This window comes from Oncorhynchus kisutch, linkage group LG18 (genome assembly GCF_002021735.2).
Source record: "Oncorhynchus kisutch isolate 150728-3 linkage group LG18, Okis_V2, whole genome shotgun sequence".
Lineage (NCBI taxonomy): Eukaryota > Metazoa > Chordata > Actinopteri > Salmoniformes > Salmonidae > Oncorhynchus > Oncorhynchus kisutch.
Genome location: NC_034191.2, coordinates 6,052,281 through 6,079,001, shown reverse-complemented (window position 1 = coordinate 6,079,001; position 26,721 = coordinate 6,052,281). Strand labels below are relative to the sequence as shown.

Below are 26,721 nucleotides of genomic sequence, written 5' to 3'. Positions count from 1 at the left end.
CCTTCCAGGATACCCGGGCCAGGTCGTAGAAGTGTTTTAGGGAGCGTTTGACAGAGATGCTCACATGAATGTCATGTTCCTTGTCACTTAAAAACAATTTCATTTTAGTTGCTCATAGAGTAACGGTACAATGCAAATGTATTTATTTATTTTTACCTTTATTTAACTAGACAAGTCAGTTAAGAACAAATTATTATTTTTACAATGACGGCCTAGGAACAGTGGGTTAACTGCTTTGTTCAAGGGGCAGAAAGATTTTGTACCTTGTCAGCTCGGGGGTTTGAACTTGCAACCTTCCGGTTACTAGTCCAACGCTCTAACCACTAGGTATGTCATGTGTAAAGCCAAGTAGCCTGGCTAGAATACTGCTGCCCCCTTGAGAAGCCAAGTAGCCTGGCTAGAATACTACTGCCCCCTTGAGAAGCCAAGTAGCCTGGCTAGCTTACTACTGCCCCCGTGAGAAGACAAGTAGCCTGGCTAGCTTACTGCCGCCCCCTTGAGAAGACAAGTAGCCTGGCTAGAATACTACTGCCCCCTTGAGAAGCCAAGTAGCCTGGCTAGCTTACTGCCGCCCCCTTGAGAAGCCAAGTAGCCTGGCTAGCTTACTGCCGCCCCCTTGAGAAGCCAAGTAGCCTGGCTAGCTTACTGCCGCCCCCTTGAGAAGCCAAGTAGCCTGGCTAGCTTACTGCCGCCCCCTTGAGAAGCCAGGTAGCCTGGCTAGAATACTGCTGCCCCCTTGAGAAGCCAGGTAGCCTGGCTAGAATACTGCTGCCCCCTTGAGAAGCCAGGTAGCCTGGCTAGAATACTGCTGCCCCCTTGAGAAGCCAGGTAGCCTGGCTAGAATACTGCTGCCCCCTTGAGAAGCCAAGTAGCCTGGCTAGAATACTACTGCCCCCTTGAGAAGCCAAGTAGCCTGTCTAGAATACTACTGCCCCCTTGAGAAGCCAAGTAGCCTGGCTAGAATACTACTGCCCCCTTGAGAAGCCAAGTAGCCTGGCTAGCTTACTACTGCCCCCCCCCCCCCCCCCACCCCGAGAAGATTCAGACAAATGAGAAGATAGACTCGACCCTCTCAATCCGTATATGATGTGAGACACATTTGACGGAAGTACTGAAAGTAACAACTTCTAGTACCCAAAAGTTTTTCATATTCTCCTATCGAACAAGTACCAACGTTTTGGTATACCATGCGACACAAACGGCAGCACATAAAAAGTTATTTAAAACACTTCATGCTTAGTTTAAGTAAAATATTGTATTTGTATGTAGATTGCGTGGGCCTTGAACAAGGGTATAAAGGCGACCCATAAGAAGTTCTGGGACGTGGAGCGAGGCGTCACCTACATCCCCTGGAGCAAGGTGAAGATGGAGGAGTTGGATGGCTACAGGGAGGGAGGCATGCTGGACGCAGACACACTCTGTCCAGGTAAACATCTGACGGCCATTTTCTGTCTTCTACAACTGTCCCGCTTTTGGGTGAATCTCAATTGTCTTCTTTGATTCCTCACTTCTGCTTTCCTCGACCACATCAAAATACATTGGAGAAGAAGAATATTTTTTTGGGGGGGGGGGGGGTTCCTCCCCTCAGACCTTCTCCTCCAATGCACTTTGAGACGGTGAGGAAAGCGGATGTGAGGAATCAAAGAAGACAATTGAGATTCACCCTTTGTCTAGATGTGGAATGACTAGGGTGATAACCTGTCCTTTAACAAGGGATAGTACGACAGTTTTTCCTATTTAGGTCAAGTGGTCTGGGTATAAGTATTTGACACAGAGCTAGGTTATACAGTGGGGAGAAAAAATATTTTATATACTGCCGATTTTTGCAGGTTTTCCTACTTACAAAGCATGTAGAGGTCTGTAATTTTTTTAATCATCGGTACACTTCAACTGTGAGAGACGGAATCTAAATGAAAAATCCAGAAAATCACATTGTATGATTTTAAGTAATTCATTTGCATTTTATTGCATGGCATAAGTATTTGATACATCAGAAAAGCATAACTTAATATTTGGTACAGAAACCTTTTGTTTGCAATTACAGAGATCATACGTTTCCTGTAGTTCTCGACCAGGTTTACACACACTGCAGCAGGCATTTTGGCCCACTCCTCCATACAGACCTTCTCCAGATCCTTCAGGTTTCGGGGCTGTCGCTGGGCAGTACGGACTTTCAGCTCCCTCCAAAGATTTTCTTTTGGGTACAGGTCTGGAGGCTGGCTAGGCCACTCCAGGACCTTGAGATGCTTCTTACGGAGCCACTCCTTAGTTGCCCTGGCTGTGTGTTTCGGGTCGTTGTCATGCTGGAAGACCCAGCCACGACCCATCTTCAATGCTCTTACTGAAGGAAGGAGGTTGTTGGCCAAGATCTCGCGATACATGGCCCCATCCATCCTCAATACGGTACAATCGTCCTGTCCCCTTTGCAGATAAGCAAGTGGAGTTTAGACCAAAAAGCTCAGACCACAGCATCAGACCACATGACCTTCTCCCATTCCTCCTCTGGATCATCCAGATGGTCCTGGACATGCGCTGGCTTGAGCAGGGGGACCTTGCGTGCGCTGCAGGATTTTAATCCATGACGGCGTAGTGTGTTACTAATGGTTTTCTTTGAGACTGTGGTCCCAGCTCTCTTCAGGTCATTGACCAGGTCCTGCCGTGTAGTTCTGGGCTGATCCCTCACCTTCCTCGTGATCATTGATGCCCCAGACAGAGGGTGATTGACCGTCATCTTGAACTTCTTCCATTTTCTAATAATTGCGCCAACAGTTGTTTCCTTCTCACCAAGCTGCTTGCCTATTGTCCTGAAGCCCATCCCAGCCTTGTGCAGGTCTACAATTTAACCCTGATGTCCTTACACAGCTCTCTAGTCTTGGCTATTGTGGAGAGGTTGGAGTCTGTTTGATTGAGTGTGTGGACAGGTGTCTTTTATACAGGTAACGAGTTCAAACCGGTGCAGTTAATACAGGTAATGAGTGGAGAACAGGAGGGCTTCTTAAATAAAAACTAACAGGTCTGTGAGAGCAGGAATTTTTACTGGTTGGTAGGTGATCAAATACTTATGTCGTGCAATAAAATGCTAATTAATTACATAATCATTTTTGTTTTAGATTCTGTCTCTCACAGTTGAAGTGTACCTATGATCAAAATTACAGACCTCTACATGCTTTGTAAGTAGGAAAACCTGCAAAATCGGCAGTGTATCAAATACTTGTTCTCCCCACTGTATCTATCTGTACATTGCTGGTGTCGCCGAAGTCTGTATTGTCCCTGATTTTTGTTTGATTGGTCTGTTCTTCAGAATGGGGAGATGACGTGAAGGAGCTGACTAAACCAGGAGGACTGAACAACGGAGGAGGAGTGGATGCCATGGAAACCGAGGGAGCTGCCACCGCCCACGTACAGGTAACACCCGCTACAGGGGAGACTATGACACACCACAGACAGCAGGGACCCAATGAAACGCACCACAGACAGCAGGGTCCAAATGAAACGCACCACAGACAGCAGGGTCCAAATGAAACGCACCACAGACAGCAGGGACCCAATGAAACACACCACAGACAGCAGGGACCCAATGAAACACACCACAGACAGCAGGGTCCAAATGAAACGCACCACAGACAGCAGGGTCCCAATGAAACGCACCACAGACAGCAGGGTACAAATGAAACGCACCACAGACAGCAGGGTCCAAATGAAACGCACCACAGACAGCAGGGGTCCAAATGAAACGCACCACAGACAGCAGGGACCCAATGAAACGCACCACAGACAGCAGGGACCCAATGAAACGCACCACAGACAGCAAGGTCCCAATGAAACGCACCACAGACAGCAGGGACCCAATGAAACGCACCACAGACAGCAGGGACCCAATGAAACGCACCACAGACAGCAGGGTCCAAATGAAACGCACCACAGACAGCAGGGTCCCAATGAAACACAGCACAGACAGCAGGGACCCAATGAAACACACCACAGACAGCACCACAGACAGCAGGGACCCAATGAAACGCACCACAGACAGCAGGGTCCCAATGAAACGCACCACAGACAGCCGGGTCCCAATGAAACGCACCACAGACAGCCGGGTCCCAATGAAACGCACCACAGACAGCAGGGTCCCAATGAAACACAGCAGGGCCCCAATGAAACGCACCACAGACAGCCGGGTCCCAATGAAACGCAGCAGGGTGCCAATGAAACACACCATTCTGTATGTTCTACCTCACCATCTCATAGGACGCAGACTTTTATCCAGAGGTTTTGTGCCTTGGTTGTCTGTTGTTATTGTTTTGTTGTTTTTAGCTGTTATTAAAAATGGCAGGTTTTATAAGTATTCATATGCAAACACTCTCCTCAAAATACAACAAAGTATCTTTGTGAATAAGTGGACCAATAAAAATAAAATGATTTAGTAGTATCATGGGTAACTAGTATTTGAAAGGTATTCACTCACCTCAGTACATCACCTATATAAAAACTAAGGTCCCATATTGAAAGGCTGTTGTATAACTTTCCTCCAGTAGTAAGTCTGAATGCAAGGATCCAGTTTCTGCCTATACATGATGCCTTTTACAGGGTTTCACAGTTTCTCACCAATAAATGGAAGGCAACTTCGTTCTTTAGTTTACTTGTCTTTTTCACTTTTGTCTCATCAGAAAGGTACTTTCCTGATAGTAAGATATTAGGGACGGTCACATTGGTCGTTGATGCAGATGAACAACAGTTTTTTTTGCATTAAAATAAAACTGATATGAGTTTCCTGCTGGTACCACCTGGTGGGTTTCTACCTCTGTTTTAAATGTTTCACCGTCTTCCTGCATTTGCTTCAATATCAAGCCTTTTTTAAAGTGTATTTATGCCTGTTCAAAGTCCCTATGCCTTACATGAGGAGGGGGGGTGCCCTTGACTGATTGGTTTGAATAGAATGGCATCCAGAAACAGAGGACTGAGTTCCCTCACCTCTGAATGCACCATTCTGGAACGTGTAGGCGGAGAGTGCAGATGTCTGCACTAAGTCCACAAAGTTTGCATATTCTCACTATCATGACTGAGGCCGAATGTAATTTAAATAACTGAACATTTGACTCAACGCAGAACTTCCAGAAGTGGCACATTTTTCTTTAATAAGACTTCATGTTATTTATTCAAAAGACATTAGCAAACAGACTGCTGCTGTTAGTGCATCGTGGATATACAATTTGATTTAACCCTTAGTTTACCAGGTAAATAGGTTGTACCAGAGACTTGTGTTTCTCAAGGTAGATCTGGGTTGTACTGGTACGGACAATTGTGCTTGATACTGTGTTCCTAGTTCATACACATGAACACATAATCCTGAAAAATGTGGCGCAACACAGGCTTATGAATGTCTTCAGGCCTAAAACACAATTTTTGTCTACCAGCCACTCAGATTTTTTTTTTACCTGACAAAATATTTTTCCTGCATTAATTACACTAAACACAATGGGTGAGATTTCTTAAGTTTCTCTAAAATAAGTCATTTATTACTATTAAGAAGTAATGTGAGCGATTGCTCTATTAAATGTATTAAATGTAATATTATGTGTCTTCAAAAACAAAATGTCACAGGTGAGACAAATGTTCAGCTGCCCCTTTAAGGTTACCTTGGTAACGGGTGGTCGCTCAAGTAATCACGTGGGCCTTAGTGGTACACGACTCCAGGATTTTTGGAATCGACTCCCCAACACCTGTGGTTGGAGTCCGAGGAGTTGACTCTTGCTGGACTCGCCGAAACGGATACGTACACATCGTCATTATGGCAGAGTTCTACTAGGAAGACTCCCATCTGCATTCTAGAAGGACTGGCATGAGTGTAATGCTGTCCATTTGCTCATCAACTTAGCCTATAAAAGGCCTATTTTGTTTAAAGGGGATGTGTCGGAACTATAATTGTTTTAGTGATGTTTCTGCTGCGTGCAGCCTTGACCAATCCCACGGGATGATGCGGCGCACTCTAAACTGATAAGCCTATAATTTTCCATGTTATATGGCCCCTATTGGACAGGTATTACTAGACACGTTGGTTATGTAGTTATTATCCAATCAAGCGTTATTCCAGAGGACCATTCACACAGGATTCGTTTTTTCCCCCAAACTGCCCCCCCCCCCCCCCCCCCCTGTGATTATTTTTTTATTTAATTGACTCATGACGGAAGCCTGGAGCTTTTTATTGCAGGCGTGAAGCTATTTCCACGTCATGTCTATATGATAATAGGCTACACTGAACACTCACGCTTGTCTGCCAAATGTATAGATATCCCCATAATATTTAAATGGATGAAGTGTGAACATTTATCATTATTTTAGCAATCCACGGTAGGCGTCATTCTTAACCTCCTCTAGGGGTGTGGGACTGGCCAACATCCGGTGAAATTGCAGAGCGCCAAATTCAAAAACAGAAATACTCATAAAACACAAGTGTTATACATCAGTTTAAAGATTAACTTCTTGTTAATTCAACCGTTGTGTCAGGTTTCAAAAAGGCTTTACAGCGAAAGCAAACCATGCGATTATCTGAGGACAGCGCCCCCAGCACACAAAACATTTACAAACAGTAACCAGCCATGAAGAGGAGTAACAAAAGTCAGAAATAGCGATAAAATTAATCACTTACCTTTGATGATCTTCATATGGTTGCACTCAAGACTCCCAGTTACCCAATAAATGTTCGATAAAGTCCCTCTTTTTATATCCAAAAACTTCAGGTTTGTTGGCGCTTTTTGTTCAGTAATCCAATGGCTCCAATGCGGTCACAAAAAAATCCCAAAAGTATCAGTAAGGTTCGTAGAAACATGTCAAACGATGTTTATAATCAATCCTCAGCTTTTTTTTGTCATAATAATCAATATTTCAACCGTACAAGGAAGGCGAGCTCTCGGTCGTGCGCAGTAAACCGGTTTGGGGACTTTCCACTATCCACTCACTCAGAGATGTCTTACTCTCTCATTTTTCAGAATACAAGCCTGAAACCATTTCTAAAGACTGTTGACACCTAGTGGAAGCCATAGGAAGTGAAATCTGAGTCCTAAGTCATGAGATACTGTATAGGCAGTCAGTGGAAAACTACAAAAATAAAACAATCCCACTTCCTGGATGGATTTTTCTCAGGTTGTCGCCTGCCATATCAGTTCTGTTTTCTCAGACATTATTTTAACAGTTTTGGAAACTTTAGTGTTTTCTATCCAAATATACCAATTTTATGAATATCCTAGCTTCTGGGACTGTGTAACAGGCAGTTTACTTTGGGCACGCTTTTCATCCGGAGGTGAAAATAGTGCCCCCTACCCTAGTGAGGTTAAAAACAACAAGCACTTGAGATATTGAAAAAGTTTTGCGAGGATGCCTTAGCTTTGCGATCTATTGCCTAGGACAGGGCTCTCCAACCCTGTTCCCTCCAGCAGGAAGTGTTGCTGTGCGAGGTCGGTTAGCTATAACGTTAGGACTCCTATTTCTTTGTGTATTACCAGATGTATGAAACAAAATGACAGAAATACTTTGGAAACAGCTACTGCAGCATTCATTCTGCTATAAATCACTACTTTGCACGTGGGGCCATATTTGACTTTTGACTATTTGTATGAAATGCCTGCACCGTTAGAGCCCTGTATGTGACCACCCTTCCCAAATGTCTGGTGAATTAGACATTCATAAGACGTTATCATTCTTCCCAGCCGAAACCGTTTGGAAGAATTTGTGCATATATTATGACGTTTTGGTTTTTCCTCCCCGGCTCTTCGGGCACATTTTTCTTGAGGCAAGCTGTGATTGGTCAACACCACTTCGTCTGTGATTGGTCAACAGTAGGGAGTCTAAACTTTTCGCCATGCAGTTAGAGACTAGTTTTCATGCGCATTTTTTGGGGGGATAAATACCGCACCAAACATGTTTTTAGAAGTAAAATTGCGTGACTAAGATCTCCTCGGGGGGGGGGGGGGGGGGGACAGGGACGTCACTTTTTAATGACAGACTTCTTCTTAAATTCTCTTTGATTTTAATTCTGACTTATTAGGAGGAAATGTATACCCTGCACCAGACGAACTGAAGCCTGCTGCCGCCATTACCCGCCAACGCCAAATTCTACCCGCGTTGGGCGGGTGTTTTTAATTTGTAGGCCTTCCTTCAGAACCAGGGTTGTGACTTTTAGAAGGGATGAATGAAGAGAAGATGATCACATCGTCTAAATGTCCTCTTCGTTGTATGAACCATTTTCAGGAAAAGGTAGGAATTTACTGCAATATTTCATCAACAGCATATATCGGAAAAATATAAGTTGTCAAAAACTGCCTAAAACATTTTAATTAAAAGCTATAACACAAAAAAACAATAGTTGCTAGATGTGTATTCTTCACAATGTTGCTTAACAAAGGATTTCTGCTCACTACCGTATACATTTTCAAATACTTCATATCTCCTAGTTCAGTATCATGACCATACAGTCTAACCCCTGAAACCCACTGCACCGTGAAACTGACTCTTCACGCTCCTCAAACTAGTCTTCTATGGCAACTTGTTTTAGTCAACCAAACTAACTTGAGGTTATCACCCAGGTAGGTGAATGAGGTGAACCCTGAAGATGCTGTTAGCTCTCAACAGCTTTCACAAAGACACCAGCACGGGCATTCTTCATTTTTTAATATTTTTTATAATGTAGTTCCTAAATCTGTGGGCACCAACTGAACACATTGTCAGTCGTCGTCAGTCTCACGAGGCCTCACTAAAGGTGAGTGTTTCGGGACGTGGACATCGGAGGTCCTTCCCTCGCTGGGACTGTCCTGAGGAACCTCCCAATGGCTGACAGGTAAAGGTGACGTTCCCGCTCCCATTTGGATGTCTACCGGATTGCTGTCATGATATTTGGGGGGGGGGGTCGTCAAGTCCCAGGAACAACTGAACGAGCCACAGTTGCTCTTAATTTAATCTTCATCACAATTCAAGTTGCAACAAAGGAACTGAAATTGGGCGTCCCAAGGAACAGCTAGTGCATTATGTTGTTCCTTGCGATAGCAGGTAATATCTCTACTGCTTTACAATATTCCAGTGCTCGTCCGTGTAGGGCTGACATGAGGTGGGACAAAGACGTGAGGTGAGCTGAAACAATGTTTTGCCGATGTCCAGAACTCCCAGCTGATCACAATGTATGAAATTACCATTGATCACGGTCTGACACGAGCCCTGTGTTATTCAGGCCACATCAAACTATTTTGATTAGGTCACATACTTTCTGTAGTTGCAGTGAAAGATTCCTACATATAATTGATTCATTAAAACATTTTTATTCAACAGTAAGGAAACAGACAATAATGTTCTCATGTCATGTAGGTTCAGTTATGTTTTAATGGCCAGAAAAACAACAAAAAGACTGTTGGCCACTGTGGGGGTGGGATAAGCGAGGACACTGGCGTTAGTGCTGTGGGTCTAGCAGGAACGAAGGAGGGAAACCGCCTGTGGGCCCCACGGTGGAGCTCCACCGCGGGATCTTCTGCCGGGGGAATCTGAGACCTGGGTAAGGATAGACCCCGCCCCCTCCCTCCCTCCCTCTACCCAATACCTAACCTGCAGTGGCCTGATGGATGGCTGTGTGGTTATGTAGGAATTAGTTTGTTCAGTTTAATCTGATCATAAGTGTATGTTATGCAAACGCATATACATACTATATTGAGCACCGAAACATTACTGCTTATAGCTTGTACATGACTAGGTGACATCCTATTGGATTGTTTTGTACAGAATCTTACTAGATTTTTTGGGGGGGGATGTCCTCCATTTCCACTCATAAGAAAGCAGTAGGGAGAATGTGGATTTTGTTCTAGTCAGCCTGTTTTCACTCTGGTGGTCTATTTATGGTTATAAGCTTGTATTAGTTGCATTGCACTCTTTTGGATCATAATCCTCAGTTTGTATGGTGTAGCTATAGGAAAGCGTGTCTACTGAAATACAGGGGGGTGGATTTTCCTTATTGTCACAGATCCTCTTCTCCAATTTAACCTTTACAATTGGGGGGCAAAAAAAATGTGAAACTGATCTTGGATCAGAGTTCAGGGACAACTTTTTTTCCTACTCCTTTGGTAGCTACCAATGATGTGTATAAACCCTAGGTGACTGACAGGGAGCCCTGTATTGAAGCCACTGTGCAGCCATCTTGGTACTCCAATGTAGAAAAAAAAGATTGTAAACTATAGAAATGCATGTATTAATGTCTACATTCATTTTTTTGTCACTTTTATTATAGTAGACGCCTTAATGCGTACTTTGTTTACTTCACATACAATTATAAAAAATAAAGTATTTATTATAGTGAGTACTAATGTTACTGTCCCCACTGAAACATCAAAAATACTTAAATGCATGTAATGTCCTTTTTCCCTTTTCATTGAAATAGTGTAGAAATCCATACATTACTACGAAGGACTGTTTCCTACCGGGGAGTACCAAAATGGCCGAACGGTGGCTTCAAAACCTCTCAATGGCCAATACACCGCATCAGCGATCTAGGCTTTTCTTTTTCACCATTGGTAGCAACCAATGATGTGTGTATATACACTGAATGACTGATAGGGGGTGCTGTTTTGAAGCCACAGTGCCTCGAGGCACTCCCCCCCACCATTGTAAAATGTTTTACAGAAATGCATTTATTTAATGTGTTTTTGTCAAGTTTTATTATATTACAGACACCTTAATGTATACGTCAAAATATATGAGCTAAACAAAAATGAAAAAATATCTAAACATTTTATTTTATAGTATACATGTTACTTTTGTTACTATATACTTCTGTCCTTGAAACATTTTAATTGAAATACTGTAGAATGCCATTCATTTCTATGGAGGACTGTTCCGACTGGGGAATGCCAAAATGGCCGACTGAAGGCTTCAAATCCTGCCATTGGCCAATATATAATGTGAATTTGGAATATCAAATCAAATCAAATCAAATTTATTTATATAGCCCTTCGTACATCAGCTGATATCTCAAAGTGCTGTACAGGAATAAGTGAAACACTTTTTTCATTTCTGTCTCCTGCATCTATGTCTCCGACAACTATCCAGCATATTAGCTCAACGCATGATACATTTCTAAAAAATCCTCAAGATGTTCCCTAATCACAAAATATATTATTCATTTTCACAGGTGACATGACACACCCATTTACATACACCATGGGTCAAAACCATATTTAGTAGACTGGGACAGCAGGTTAGATAACATGGGACACCATTATTACAGTCCTAATTGTACCCAAATCACAATTCAATTTTGTGTGATTAGGAAACATCTGAGGATAACGTGACGGATGTCTGAAGAGGTCACAGGAGACGGAAATGCGAAGTGCCACGCTTTTTCTGAATTCATTCAAATAACAGCACTAATAACTATTACAATTTAAAAAAAAAGTCAGATCAAGAAACCACAGCCATGCCTAACCTCCGTACATGAGTCCCTAATGTCGACTGGTTCTCTTTCCTCCTTTAGCTACTTCCACGCCTGTCCCACTTTAGCTACCTCCACACCTGTCCAAATTTAGCTACCTCCACGCTGTCCCACTTTAGCTACCTCCACACCTGTCCCACTTTAGCTACCTCCACACCTGTCCCACTTTAGCCACCTCTACACCTGTCCCACTTTAGCCACCTCCACACCTGTCCCACTTTAGCCCGCTCACACCTGTCCAACTTTAGCCACCTCCACGCCTGTCCCACTTTAGCCACCTCCACGCCTGTCCCACTTTAGCCACCTCCACGCCTGTCCCACTTTAGCCACCTCCACGCCTGTCCCACTTTAGCCACCTCCACGCCTGTCCCACTTTAGCCACCTCCACGCCTGTCCCACTTTAGCCACCTCCACGCCTGTCCCACTTTAGCCACCTCCACGCCTGTCCCACTTTAGCCACCTCCACGCCTGTCCCACTTTAGCTACCTCCACGCCTGTCCCACTTTAGCTACCTCCACGCCTGTCCCACTTTAGCTACCTCCACGCCTGTCCCACTTTAGCTACCTCTACGCCTGTCCCACTTTAGCTACCTCTACGCCTGTCCCACTTTAGCTACCTCTACGCCTGTCCCACTTTAGCTACCTCTACGCCTGTCCCACTTTAGCTACCTCTACGCCTGTCCCACTTTAGCTACCTCTACGCCTGTCCCACTTTAGCTACCGTAACACCTGTCCCACTTTAGCTACCTCTACGCCTGTCCCACTTTAGCTACCTCTACGCCTGTCCCACTTTAGCTACCGTAACACCTGTCCCACTTTAGCTACCTCAACACCTGTCCCACTTTAGCTACCTCCACACCTGTCCCACTTTAGCCACCTCCATGCCTGTCCCACTTTAGCCCGCTCACACCTGTCCCACTTTAGCCACCTCCACGCCTGTCCCACTTTAGCTACCTCCACACCTGTCCCACTTTAGCTACCTCCTTGCCTGTCCCACTTTAGCTAGCTATCAGTTGTGTTAGTACTACCTTGGTAAAGGTAAAAAATATCAAGACGCATAATATTGTTGCCTTTTTAAAATGTATTTTCACGCACCAGTACATATTATTCACATTTACATCACAATTTGGAACGGTGCATGATTTGACAGATTTATAAACAGACCTTTTTTTCTGTTTGTGAATTTATATCACTGATCGTAGTGTGCTACTCCGGGTGAGTTTCCTGTTTGTGATTGTATATCACTGATCGTAGTGTGCTACTCCGGGTGAGTTTCCTGTTTGTGATTTTATATCACTGATCGTAGTGTGCTACTCCGGGTGAGTTTCCTGTTTGTGATTGTATATCACTGATCGTAGTGTGCTACTCCGGGTGAGTTTCCTGTTTGTGATTTTATATCACTGATCGTAGTGTGCTACTCCGGGTGAGTTTCCTGTTTGTGATTTTATATCACTGATCGTAGTGTGCTACTCCGGGTGAGTTTCCTGTTTGTGAAGTTTGCTCTGTCTCCCTCTGATGTCACACCAATGAAGTGATTTAGTTTGGATCGTGTTGATTCTCTTAGTGACAATAGTTTTGATTTTGGGCTATTTTCAGACCACGAAGTAAACAATTCAATTCAAATTTATTTATATAGCCCTTCGTACATCAGCTGATATCTCAAAGTGCTGTACAGAAACCCAGCCTAAAACCCCAAACAGCAAGCAATGCAGGTGTAGAAGCACGGTGGCTAGGAAAAACTCCCTAGAAAGGCCAAAACCTAGGAAGAAAGCCTGGTTCCTCTCTAGGTATGTGGGGTGGCCAGTCCTCTTCTGGCTGTGCCGGGTGGAGATTATAACAGAACATGGCCAAGATGTTCATAAATGACCAGCATGGTCCAATAATAATAAGGCAGAACAGTTGAAACTGGAGCAGCAGCACGGCCAGGTGGACTGGGGACAGCAAGGAGTCATCATGTCAGGTAGTCCTGAGGCATTGTCCTAGGGCTCAGGTCCTCCGAGAGAGAGAAAGAAAGAATTAGAGAGAGCACACTTAAATTCACACAGGACACCGAATAGGACAGGAGAAGTACTCCAGATATAACAAACTGACCCCAGCCCCCCGACACAAACTACTGCAGCATAAATACTGGAGGCTGAGACAGGAGGGGTCAGGATTAAGCTGTCCCAGTTTATTTGATGTCCCACTCTTATCTGAATTCATCCGAGCATCAGCAGTCCAGGATGTATATACATCATTGGTAGCGAAAGGGATGCGATGTGACATGTCAGAGAAAATTAAGCATTTTTAGTCTACCCAAAGTTTTCTGTGAATACTACTTCTTTACTCATGTTTTGTCTACTTCGGTTCCTACTGGAGTAAAGTAAATGATTTTACAAGCGGTACATTCACTTCAGTACAGAGTTGGAGGACTTTACCCTGTTAATCAGTTGTCTTTTATTAATGAAGAGCGGTAATTAGTAGCAGGGTAGTCTAGTGGTTAGAGCGTTGGACTGGTAACCGGAAGGTTGCAAGTTCAAACCCCCGAGCTGACAACGTACAAATCTGTCATTCTGCCCCTGAACAAGGCAGTTAACCCACTGTTCCTAGGGCCGTCATTGTAAAATAAGAATTTGTTCTTAACTGACTTGCCAAGTTAAAGGTTAAATAAATAAAATAACGAGCGGAAATTTTAAAGTGGACGTCTGTGAAACACATTGATTCTTGAAAAATATAGCTTTTTTTAATGCCTCGTGAGTTTAGTTCAACTGTCACACTCCATCAGAACCCAGATTACACAGTCCGCTTGTTTGTAAACAATGTCATTGTGAAGCAACACTATTCCTTCCAAACGCGACTAGATGTGTAGACAATTTATAGAAAACTGAAGAGAACTTGGAACCAGTACCGTGAGTAATGAGAGATGCCTTAAAAAAAAAAAATTATGTATATTTATGAATTATTTTGTTTCTGAATCATTATTTATTTGATACAAATGTACACATTTTGTGTGAATTTATGATCGAACAGGATATTATTTTGTTACCTTCTTCAGATATTGTTTGTATAGAAAGAAAAAGTAACACAACTTCTAAATATGACCCCTGTACAATAATGTTTCTCAACCATTGACCCACAGGACTGCATATTTCTGTTACGGTTCAACATGATTAATCCACTTCATTCAAATAAACCCAAATAGTACAATAGTGTTTCTCAACCTGGTCCAATGGACCCCCAGGACTGCATATTTCTGTTACGGTTCAACATGATTAATCCACTTCATTCAAATAAACCCAAATAGTACAATAGTGTTTCTCAACCTGGTCCAATGGACCCACAGGACTGCATATTTCTGTTACGGTTCAACATGACTAATCCACTTGATTCAAATAAACCCAGCACTATTGCAGCTGATTCATTTAAGCCCGTGATTAGTTGATTCAGGCGTGTTAGTGCTGATCTGAGACAAACATGTCCACACCGGACCGTCCCCCACCTAGGATTGTATAAGACGGTCATACTGCCTTACCAAGCAAACTGCTCATAGAGTTAAACTGGGGAAAAATGAATTGTCGACAATCATTGGAGATGTGGTAATCTGTTGTCTTTTATTCATATTGACACTGACCTCTGACATAACCTTTGACCCTAGACGGCAGTTACTGCCTTCTTGCTTGGCACGCCCACTGGAATACATTTCCAAACTTGTTTTAATGTATTTATTTGTATGTGGCTGTTAGGGTCATAGTTTGATACATTTATACTTGTATCAGCAAAGAACAATAAATAATACCAAACCATAGACACTGCAGGTCATAGGTCAGTGACACCAAGGTAAAGCATAGACACTGCAGGTCATAGGTCAGTGACACCAAGGTAAAGCATAGACACTGCAGGTCATAGGTCAGTGACACCAAGGTAAACCGTAGACACTGCAGGTCATAGGTCAGTGACACCAAAGCAAACCATAGACACTGCAGGTCATAGGTCAGTGACACCAAAGCAAACCATAGACACTGCAGGTCATAGGTCAGTGACACCAAGGTAAACCATAGACACTGCAGGTCATAGGTCAGTGACACCAAGGTAAAGCATAGACACTGCAGGTCATAGGTCAGTGACACCAAGGTAAACCGTAGACACTGCAGGTCATAGGTCAGTGACACCAAGGTCAACCATAGACACTGCAGGTCATAGGTCAGTGACACCAAGGTCAACCATAGACACTGCAGGTCATAGGTCAGTGACACCAAGGTAAAGCATAGACACTGCAGGTCATAGGTCAGTGACACCAAGGTCAACCATAGACACTGCAGGTCATAGGTCAGTGACAACAAGGTAAAGCATAGACACTGCAGGTCATAGGTCAGTGACAACAAGGTAAACCGTAGACACTGCAGGTCATAGGTCAGTGACAACAAGGTAAACCGTAGACACTGCAGGTCATAGGTCAGTGACAACAAGGTAAACCGTAGACACTGCAGGTCATAGGTCAGTGACAACAAGGTAAACCGTAGACACTGCAGGTCATAGGTCAGTGACAACAAGGTAAACCGTAGACACTGCAGGTCATAGGTCAGTGACAACAAGGTAAACCGTAGACACTGCAGGTCATAGGTCAGTGACAACCAGGTAAACCGTAGACACTGCAGGTCATAGGTCAGTGACAACAAGGTAAAGCATAGACACTGCAGGTCATAGGTCAGTGACACCAAGGTAAACCATAGACACTGCAGGTCATAGGTCAGTGACAACAAGGTAAGCCATAGACACTGCAGGTCATAGGTCAGTGACAACAAGGTCAACCATAGACACTGCAGGTCATAGGTCAGTGACACCAAGGTAAACCGTAGACACTGCAGGTCATAGGTCAGTGACACCAAATCAAACCATAGACACTGCAGGTCATAGGTCAGTGACACCAAGGTAAACTAGACACTGCAGGTCATAGGTCAGTGACACCAAGGTAAACTAGACACTGCAGGTCATAGGTCAGTGACACCAAGGTAAACCATAGACACTGCAGGTCATAGGTCAGTGACACCAAGGTAAACTAGACACTGCAGGTCATAGGTCAGTGACACCAAAGCAAACCGCAGACACTGCAGGTCATAGGTCAGTGACACCAAGGTAAACTAGACACTGCAGGTCATAGGTCAGTGACACCAAGGTAAACTAGACACTGCAGGTCATAGGTCAGTGACACCAAGGTAAACTAGACACTGCAGGTCATAGGTCAGTGACACCAAGGTAAACTAGACACTGCAGGTCATAGGTCAGTGACACCAAGGTAAACTAGACACTGCAGGTCATAGGTCAGTGACACCAAGGTAAACTAGACACTGCAGGTCATAGGTCAGTGACACCAAGGTAAACTAGACACTGCAGGTCATAGGTCAGTGACACCAAGGTAAACTAGACACTGCAGGTCATAGGTCAGTGACACCAAGATAAACTAGACACTGCAGGTCATAGGTCAGTGACACCAAAGCAAACCATAGACACTGCAGGTCATAGGTCAGTGACACCAAGGCAAACCATAGACACTGCAGGTCATAGGTCAGTGACACCAAAGCAAACCATAGACACTGCAGGTCATAGGTCAGTGACACCAAAGCAAACCATAGACACTGCAGGTCATAGGTCAGTGACACCAAGGTAAACCATAGACACTGCAGGTCATAGGTCAGTGACACCAAGGTAAACCATAGACACTGCAGGTCATAGGTCAGTGACACCAAGGTAAACCGTAGACACTGCAGGTCATAGGTCAGTGACACCAAGGTCAACCGTAGACACTGCAGGTCATAGGTCAGTGACACCAAGGTCAACCATAGACACTGCAGGTCATAGGTCAGTGACACCAAGGTAAACCGTAGACACTGCAGGTCATAGGTCAGTGACACCAAATCAAACCGTAGACACTGCAGGTCATAGGTCAGTGACACCAAGGTAAACCGTAGACACTGCAGGTCATAGGTCAGTGACACCAAATCAAACCATAGACACTGCAGGTCATAGGTCAGTGACAACAAGGTAAACTAGACACTGCAGGTCATAGGTCAGTGACACCAAGGTAAACCATAGACACTGCAGGTCATAGGTCAGTGACACCAAGGTAAACTAGACACTGCAGGTCATAGGTCAGTGACACCAAAGCAAACCGTAGACACTGCAGGTCATAGGTCAGTGACACCAAGGTAAACCATAGACACTGCAGGTCATAGGTCAGTGACACCAAGGTAAACTAGACACTGCAGGTCATAGGTCAGTGACACCAAGGTAAACTAGACACTGCAGGTCATAGGTCAGTGACACCAAGGTAAACTAGACACTGCAGGTCATAGGTCAGTGACACCAAGGTAAACTAGACACTGCAGGTCATAGGTCAGTGACACCAAGGTAAACTAGACACTGCAGGTCATAGGTCAGTGACACCAAAGCAAACTGTAGACACTGCAGGTCATAGGTCAGTGACACCAAGGTAAACTAGACACTGCAGGTCATAGGTCAGTGACACCAAGGTAAACTAGACACTGCAGGTCATAGGTCAGTGACACCAAGGTAAACTAGACACTGCAGGTCATAGGTCAGTGACACCAAGGTAAACTAGACACTGCAGGTCATAGGTCAGTGACACCAAGGTAAACTAGACACTGCAGGTCATAGGTCAGTGACAACAAGGTAAACCATAGACACTGCAGGTCATAGGTCAGTGACAACAAGGTAAACCGTAGACACTGCAGGTCATAGGTCAGTGACAAGGTAAACCATAGACACTGCAGGTCATAGGTCAGTGACAAGGTAAACTAGACACTGCAGGTCATAGGTCAGTGACACCAAGGTAAACTAGACACTGCAGGTCATAGGTCAGTGACACCAAGGTAAACTAGACACTGCAGGTCATAGGTCAGTGACACCAAAGCAAACCGTAGACACTGCAGGTCATAGGTCAGTGACACCAAGGTAAACTAGACACTGCAGGTCATAGGTCAGTGACACCAAAGCAAACCGTAGACACTGCAGGTCATAGGTCAGTGACACCAAGGTAAACTAGACACTGCAGGTCATAGGTCAGTGACACCAAAGCAAACCGTAGACACTGCAGGTCATAGGTCAGTGACACCAAGGTAAACTAGACACTGCAGGTCATAGGTCAGTGACACCAAGGTAAACTAGACACTGCAGGTCATAGGTCAGTGACACCAAGGTAAACTAGACACTGCAGGTCATAGGTCAGTGACACCAAGGTAAACTAGACACTGCAGGTCATAGGTCAGTGACACCAAGGTAAACTAGACACTGCAGGTCATAGGTCAGTGACACCAAGGTAAACTAGACACTGCAGGTCATAGGTCAGTGACACCAAGGTAAACTAGACACTGCAGGTCATAGGTCAGTGACACCAAGGTAAACTAGACACTGCAGGTCATAGGTCAGTGACACCAAGGTAAACTAGACACTGCAGGTCATAGGTCAGTGACACCAAGGTAAACTAGACACTGCAGGTCATAGGTCAGTGACACCAAGGTAAACTAGACACTGCAGGTCATAGGTCAGTGACACCAAGGTAAACTAGACACTGCAGGTCATAGGTCAGTGACACCAAGATAAACTAGACACTGCAGGTCATAGGTCAGTGACACCAAGATAAACTAGACACTGCAGGTCATAGGTCAGTGACACCAAAGCAAACCATAGACACTGCAGGTCATAGGTCAGTGACACCAAGGCAAACCATAGACACTGCAGGTCATAGGTCAGTGACACCAAAGCAAACCATAGACACTGCAGGTCATAGGTCAGTGACACCAAGGTAAACCATAGACACTGCAGGTCATAGGTCAGTGACACCAAGGTAAACCATAGACACTGCAGGTCATAGGTCAGTGACACCAAGGTAAACCGTAGACACTGCAGGTCATAGGTCAGTGACACCAAGGTCAACCGTAGACACTGCAGGTCATAGGTCAGTGACACCAAGGTCAACCATAGACACTGCAGGTCATAGGTCAGTGACACCAAGGTAAACCGTAGACACTGCAGGTCATAGGTCAGTGACACCAAATCAAACCGTAGACACTGCAGGTCATAGGTCAGTGATACCAAGGTAAACCGTAGACACTGCAGGTCATAGGTCAGTGACACCAAGGTAAACTAGACACTGCAGGTCATAGGTCAGTGACACCAAGGTAAACTAGACACTGCAGGTCATAGGTCAGTGACACCAAGGTAAACTAGACACTGCAGGTCATAGGTCAGTGACAACAAGGTAAACTAGACACTGCAGGTCATAGGTCAGTGACACCAAGGTAAACCATAGACACTGCAGGTCATAGGTCAGTGACACCAAGGTAAACTAGACACTGCAGGTCATAGGTCAGTGACACCAAAGCAAACCGTAGACACTGCAGGTCATAGGTCAGTGACACCAAGGTAAACCATAGACACTGCAGGTCATAGGTCAGTGACACCAAGGTAAACTAGACACTGCAGGTCATAGGTCAGTGACACCAAGGTAAACTAGACACTGCAGGTCATAGGTCAGTGACACCAAGGTAAACTAGACACTGCAGGTCATAGGTCAGTGACACCAAGGTAAACTAGACACTGCAGGTCATAGGTCAGTGACACCAAGGTAAACTAGACACTGCAGGTCATAGGTCAGTGACACCAAGGTAAACTAGACACTGCAGGTCATAGGTCAGTGACACCAAGGTAAACTAGACACTGCAGGTCATAGGTCAGTGACACCAAAGCAAACTGTAGACACTGCAGGTCATAGGTCAGTGACACCAAGGTAAACTAGACACTGCAGGTCATAGGTCAGTGACACCAAGGTAAACTAGACACTGCAGGTCATAGGTCAGTGACACCAAGGTAAACTAGACACTGCAGGTCATAGGTCAGTGACAACAAGGTAAACCATAGACACTGCAGGTCATAGGTCAGTGACACCAAGGTAAACTAGACACTGCAGGTCATAGGTCAGTGACACCAAGGTAAACTAGACACTGCAGGTCATAGGTCAGTGACAACAAGGTAAACCATAGACACTGCAGGTCATAGGTCAGTGACAACAAGGTAAACCGTAGACACTGCAGGTCATAGGTCAGTGACAACAAGGTAAACCATAGACACTGCAGGTCATAGGTCAGTGACAAGGTAAACTAGACACTGCAGGTCATAGGTCAGTGACACCAAGGTAAACTAGACACTGCAGGTCATAGGTCAGTGACACCAAGGTAAACTAGACACTGCAGGTCATAGGTCAGTGACAACAAGGTAAACCATAGACACTGCAGGTCATAGGTCAGTGACAACAAGGTAAACCGTAGACACTGCAGGTCATAGGTCAGTGACAACAAGGTAAACCATAGACACTGCAGGTCATAGGTCAGTGACAAGGTAAACTAGACACTGCAGGTCATAGGTCAGTGACACCAAGGTAAACTAGACACTGCAGGTCATAGGTCAGTGACACCAAGGTAAACTAGACACTGCAGGTTGTCGCTTTAACCTTTTGACCCCCCCCTCCCCCGCTCATTTTCACCTCAACACTATGGAGGCAGGGTATTTGTCCACATGATAAAGCATGTATTTAATGTATAAAAAATGTCAATTCATTTTCAACCAAATGCTCTTTTGCTTGGTAGGGCAGTGTCGACTCATGTTGCCTACTATGAAACAACATAATGTGTGTGTGTGTGTGTGTGTGTGTGTGTATATGTATATATATATATATATATATATATATATAGTTGAAGTCAGAAGTTTACATACACTTTCGCCAAATACATTTAAACTCAGTTTTTCACAAGTAAAAATTCCCTGTCTTAGGTCAGTTATGATCACCACTTTATTTTAAGAATGTGAAATGTCAGAATAATAGTAGAGAGAATTATTTATTTCAGCTTTTATTTCTTTCATCACATTCCCCAGTGGGTCAGAAGTTTACATACACTCAATTAGTATTTGGTAGCAGGCCCATTCCTCCTGACAGAGCTGGTGTAACTGAGTCAGGTTTGTAGGCCTCCTTGTTTGTACATTCTTTTTCAGTTCTACCCAGAAATGTTCTATAGGATTGAGGTGAGGGCTTTGTGATGGCCACTCCAATACATTGACATTTGTCCTTAAGCCATTTTGCCACAACTTTGGAAGCAAGCTTGGGGTCATTGTCCATTTGGAATACCCATTTGCGACCAAGCTTTAACCTCCTGACTGATGTCTTGAGATGTTGCTTCAGTATGTCCACATAATTTTCCATCCTCATGATGCCATCTATTTTGTGAAGTGCACCAGTCACTCCTGCAGCAAAGCACCCCCACAACATGATGCTGCCACCCCCGTGCTTCACGGTTGGGATGGTGTTCTTCGGCATGCAAGCCTCCCCCTTTTTCCTCCAAACATAACGATGGTCATTATGGCCAAACAGTTCTATTTTTGTTTCATCAGACCCGAGGACATTTTTCCAAAAAAGTATGATCTTTGTCCCCATGTGCAGTTGCAAACAGTAGTCTGGCTTTTTATGGTGGTTTTGGAACAGTGGCTTCTTCCTTGCTGTGCGGCCTTTCAGGTTATGTTGATATGGGACTCGTTCTACTGTGGATATAGATACTTTTGTACCTGTTTCCTCCAGCATCTTCACAAGGTCCTTTTCTGTTGTTCTGGGATTGATTTGCACGTTTCGCACCAAAGTATGTTCATCTCTAAGAGACAGAACGTGTTTCCTTCCTGAGCGGTATGACGGCTGCGTGGTCCCATGGTGTTTATACTTGTGTACTATTGTTTGTACAGATGAACGTGGTACCTTCAGGCGTTTGGAAATTGCTCCCAAGGATGAATCAGACTTGTGGAGGTCTACAATTTTATTCTGAGGTCTTGGCTGATTTCTTTTGATTTTCCCATGATGTCAGAGGCACTGAGTTGGAAGGTAGTCCTTGAAATACATCCACAGGTACACCTCCAATTGACTCAAATAATGTCAATTAGCCTATCATTTTCTGGAATTTTCCAAGCTGTTTAAAGACACAGTCAATTTAGCGTATGTAAACTTCAGACCCACTGGAATTGTGATACAGTGAATTATAAGTGAAATAATCTGTCTGTAAACAATTTTTGGAAAAATGACTTGTGTCATGCACAAAGCAGATGTCCTAACCGACTTGCCAAAACTATAGTTTGTTAATTAACAACATTTGTGGAGTGGTTGAAAAACGAGTTTTAATGACTCCAACCTAAGTGTATGTAACCTTATGACTTCAACTGTACAATGTTAAACATATATACGGCATACTTCATGTACAAATACATGAACTTATTAGACAGTGGGGCAAAAAAAAGTATTTAGTCAGCCACCAATTGTGCAAGTTCTCCCACTTAAAAAGATGAGAGAGGCCTGTAATTTTCATCATAGGTACACTTCAAATATGACAGACAAAATGAGAGAAAAACAAATCCAGAAAATCACATTGTAGGATTTTTTAATGAATTTATTTGCAATTTATGGTGGAAAATAAGTATTTAAGTATAAAAACACTACATCAAGTATGATACCACTATAATACAAACTCTCATTGTATATGTTTTTGGAGGAGAAGAAGATGAAAAATTCATGAAAAATTCATGAGTTCTGTCTAGTTCTGGTGGTCCACCTATGAGTTCTGTCTAGTTATGTCTAGTCCACCTATGAGTTCTGTCTAGTCCACCTATGAGTTCTGTCTAGTCCACCTATGAGTTCTGTCTAGTCCACCTATGAGTTATGTCTAGTCCACCTATGAGTTATGTCTAGTCCACCTATGAGTTATGTCTAGTCCACCTATGAGTTATGTCTAGGCCACCTATGAGTTATGTCTAGGCCACCTATGAGTTATGTCTAGGCCACCTATGAGTTATGTCTAGGCCACCTATGAGTTATGTCTAGTCCACCTCCTGAGTTCTGTCTAGTCCACCTCCTGAGTTCTGTCTAGTCCACCTATGAGTTCTGTCTAGTCCACCTATGAGTTATGTCTAGTCCACCTCTGCGTTATGTCTAGGCCACCTATGAGTTATGTCTAGGCCACCTATGAGTTATGTCTAGGCCACCTATGAGTTATGTCTAGGCCACCTATGAGTTATGTCTAGGCCACCTATGAGTTATGTCTAGGCCACCTATGAGTTATGTCTAGGCCACCTATGAGTTATGTCTAGGCCACCTATGAGTTATGTCTAGGCCACCTATGAGTTATGTCTAGGCCACCTATGAGTTATGTCTAGGCCACCTATGAGTTATGTCTAGGCCACCTATGAGTTATGTCTAGGCCACCTATGAGTTATGTCTAGGCCACCTATGAGTTATGTCTAGGCCACCTATGAGTTATGTCTAGGCCACCTATGAGTTATGTCTAGGCCACCTATGAGTTATGTCTAGTCCACCTATGAGTTATGTCTAGTCCACCTCTGCGTTATGTCTAGTTATGTCTAGTCCACCTCTGCGTTATGTCTAGTTATGTCTAGTCCACCTATGAGTTATGTCTAGGCCACCTATGAGTTATGTCTAGGCCACCTATGAGTTATGTCTAGGCCACCTATGAGTTATGTCTAGGCCACCTATGAGTTATGTCTAGGCCACCTATGAGTTATGTCTAGGCCACCTATGAGTTATGTCTAGGCCACCTATGAGTTATGTCTAGGCCACCTATGAGTTATGTCTAGTCCACCTATGAGTTATGTCTAGTCCACCTCTGCGTTATGTCTAGTTATGTCTAGTCCACCTCTGCGTTATGTCTAGTTATGTCTAGTCCACCTATGAGTTATGTCTAGTCCACCTATGAGTTATGTCTAGGCCACCTATGAGTTATGTCTAGGCCACCTATGAGTTATGTCTAGTCCACCTATGAGTTATGTCTAGTCCACCTCTGCGTTATGTCTAGTTATGTCTAGTCCACCTCTGCGTTATGTCTAGTTATGTGTAGTCCACCTATGAGTTATGTCTAGTCCACCTATGAGTTATGTCTAGTCCACCTATGAGTTATGTCTAGTCCACCTATGAGTTATGTCTAGTCCACCTATGAGTTCTGTTTAGTTATGTCTAGTCCACCTCCTGAGTTCTGTCTAGTCCACCTCCTGAGTTCTGTCTAGTTCTGTCTAGTCCACCTATGAGTTCTGTCTAGTCCACCTATGAGTTATGTTTAGTTATGTCTAGTCCACCTCCTGAGTTCTGTCTAGTCCACCCATGAGTTATGTCTAGTCCACCTATGAGTTATGTCTAGTCCACCTATGAGTTATGTCTAGTCCACCTCCTGAGTTATGTCTAGTCCACCTCCTGAGTTATGTCTAGTCCACCTCCTGAGTTATGTCTAGTCCACCTCCTGAGTTATGTCTAGTCCACCTCCTGAGTTATGTCTAGTCCACCTCCTGAGTTATGTCTAGTCCACCTCCTGAGTTATGTCTAGTCCACCTCCTGAGTTATGTCTAGTCCACCTCCTGAGTTATGTCTAGTCCACCTCCTGAGTTATGTCTAGTCCACCTCCTGAGTTATGTCTAGTCCACCTCCTGAGTTATGTCTAGTCCACCTCCTGAGTTATGTCTAGTCCACCTCCTGAGTTATGTCTAGTCCACCTCCTGAGTTATGTCTAGTCCACCTCCTGAGTTATGTCTAGTCCACCTCCTGAGTTATGTCTAGTCCACCTATGAGTTATGTCTAGTTCTGTCTAGTCCACCCATGAGTTATGTCTAGTCCACCTATGAGTTATGTCTAGTCCACCTATGAGTTATGTCTAGTCCACCTATGAGTTATGTCTAGTCCACCTATGAGTTATGTCTAGTTATGTCTAGTCCACCTATGAGTTATGTCTAGGCCACCTATGAGTTATGTCTAGTCCACCTATGAGTTATGTCTAGTTATGTCTAGTCCACCTATGAGTTATGTCTAGGCCACCTATGAGTTATGTCTAGGCCACCTATGAGTTATGTCTAGGCCACCTATGAGTTATGTCTAGTCCACCTCCTGAGTTATGTCTAGTCCACCTCCTGAGTTATGTCTAGTCCACCTCCTGAGTTCTGTCTAGTCCACCTCCTGAGTTCTGTCTAGTCCACCTCCTGAGTTCTGTCTAGTCCACCTATGAGTTCTGTCTAGTCCACCTATGAGTTCTGTCTAGTCCACCTCCTGAGTTCTGTCTAGTCCACCTCCTGAGTTCTGTCTAGTCCACCTCCTGAGTTCTGTCTAGTCCACCTCCTGAGTTCTGTCTAGTCCACCTCCTGAGTTCTGTCTAGTCCACCTCCTGAGTTCTGTCTAGTCCACCTATGAGTTCTGTCTAGTCCACCTATGAGTTCTGTCTAGTCCACCTATGAGTTATGTCTAGGCCACCTATGAGTTATGTCTAGGCCACCTATGAGTTATGTCTAGGCCACCTATGAGTTATGTCTAGGCCACCTATGAGTTATGTCTAGGCCACCTATGAGTTATGTCTAGGCCACCTCCTGAGTTATGTCTAGGCCACCTCCTGAGTTATGTCTAGTCCACCTCCTGAGTTATGTCTAGTCCACCTCTGCGTTATGTCTAGTCCACCTATGCGTTATGTCTAGTCCACCTATGAGTTATGTCTAGTTATGTCTAGTCCACCTTGAGTTATGTCTAGGCCACCTATGAGTTATGTCTAGGCCACCTCCTGAGTTATGTCTAGTCCACCTCCTGAGTTATGTCTAGTCCACCTCCTGAGTTATGTCTAGTCCACCTCCTGAGTTATGTCTAGTCCACCTCCTGAGTTATGTCTAGTCCACCTCCTGAGTTATGTCTAGTCCACCTCCTGAGTTATGTCTAGTCCACCTCCTGAGTTATGTCTAGTTATGTCTCGTCCACCTATGAGTCCACCTGTCAGAACTTATGGTCCGGACTGCTTCCATCCTTCCAGCCAAACTCATTTCTGTCCTTACCGTGTAACTAAGGACTGATTTTTCTACTTGGGGAAACCCGTTCTCTTTTCAAGCTGTCCTACCTGCGGGAACCAAACAGCTGGCTCTGATACTCAGGCCAGCTGAGTACAACTTGGTTTGGCTCGGCTCCGTTCAGTAGTGTGAGAAGCCACCGGGTGTGGACACTCCAACCAATCAGTAACAACAGAAAGTGATATTCTGCTCTTATCTCACAATCCGCCGACCAGACAACACGCAAATACACACATTTGTCAGGAGCAAAGAATCAGACCAGGAGTACATTTTGGGCTTAAGTTCCTCGTCCGTGGGTAATATTTGGATTCAAATCCAACGGTATATGTCACATGTGCTGAATACAACAGGTGTAGT

At 44.2% G+C, this 26,721-nt stretch overlaps 1 protein-coding gene across 1 annotated transcript in view; it reads left to right on the top strand.

The window, feature by feature from the left end:
• The window catches only part of LOC109885625 (SR-related and CTD-associated factor 4-like), a 51,222-nt gene that overhangs the window by 13,536 nt on the left and 10,965 nt on the right, over nucleotides 1-26,721 (top strand). Inside the window, exons 11-12 of the mRNA XM_031795374.1 lie at nucleotides 1,270-1,426; nucleotides 3,302-3,405. Of these exons, the coding sequence (XP_031651234.1) occupies nucleotides 1,270-1,426; nucleotides 3,302-3,405 (261 nt within the window). The remainder of the gene's footprint in view (nucleotides 1-1,269; nucleotides 1,427-3,301; nucleotides 3,406-26,721) is intronic.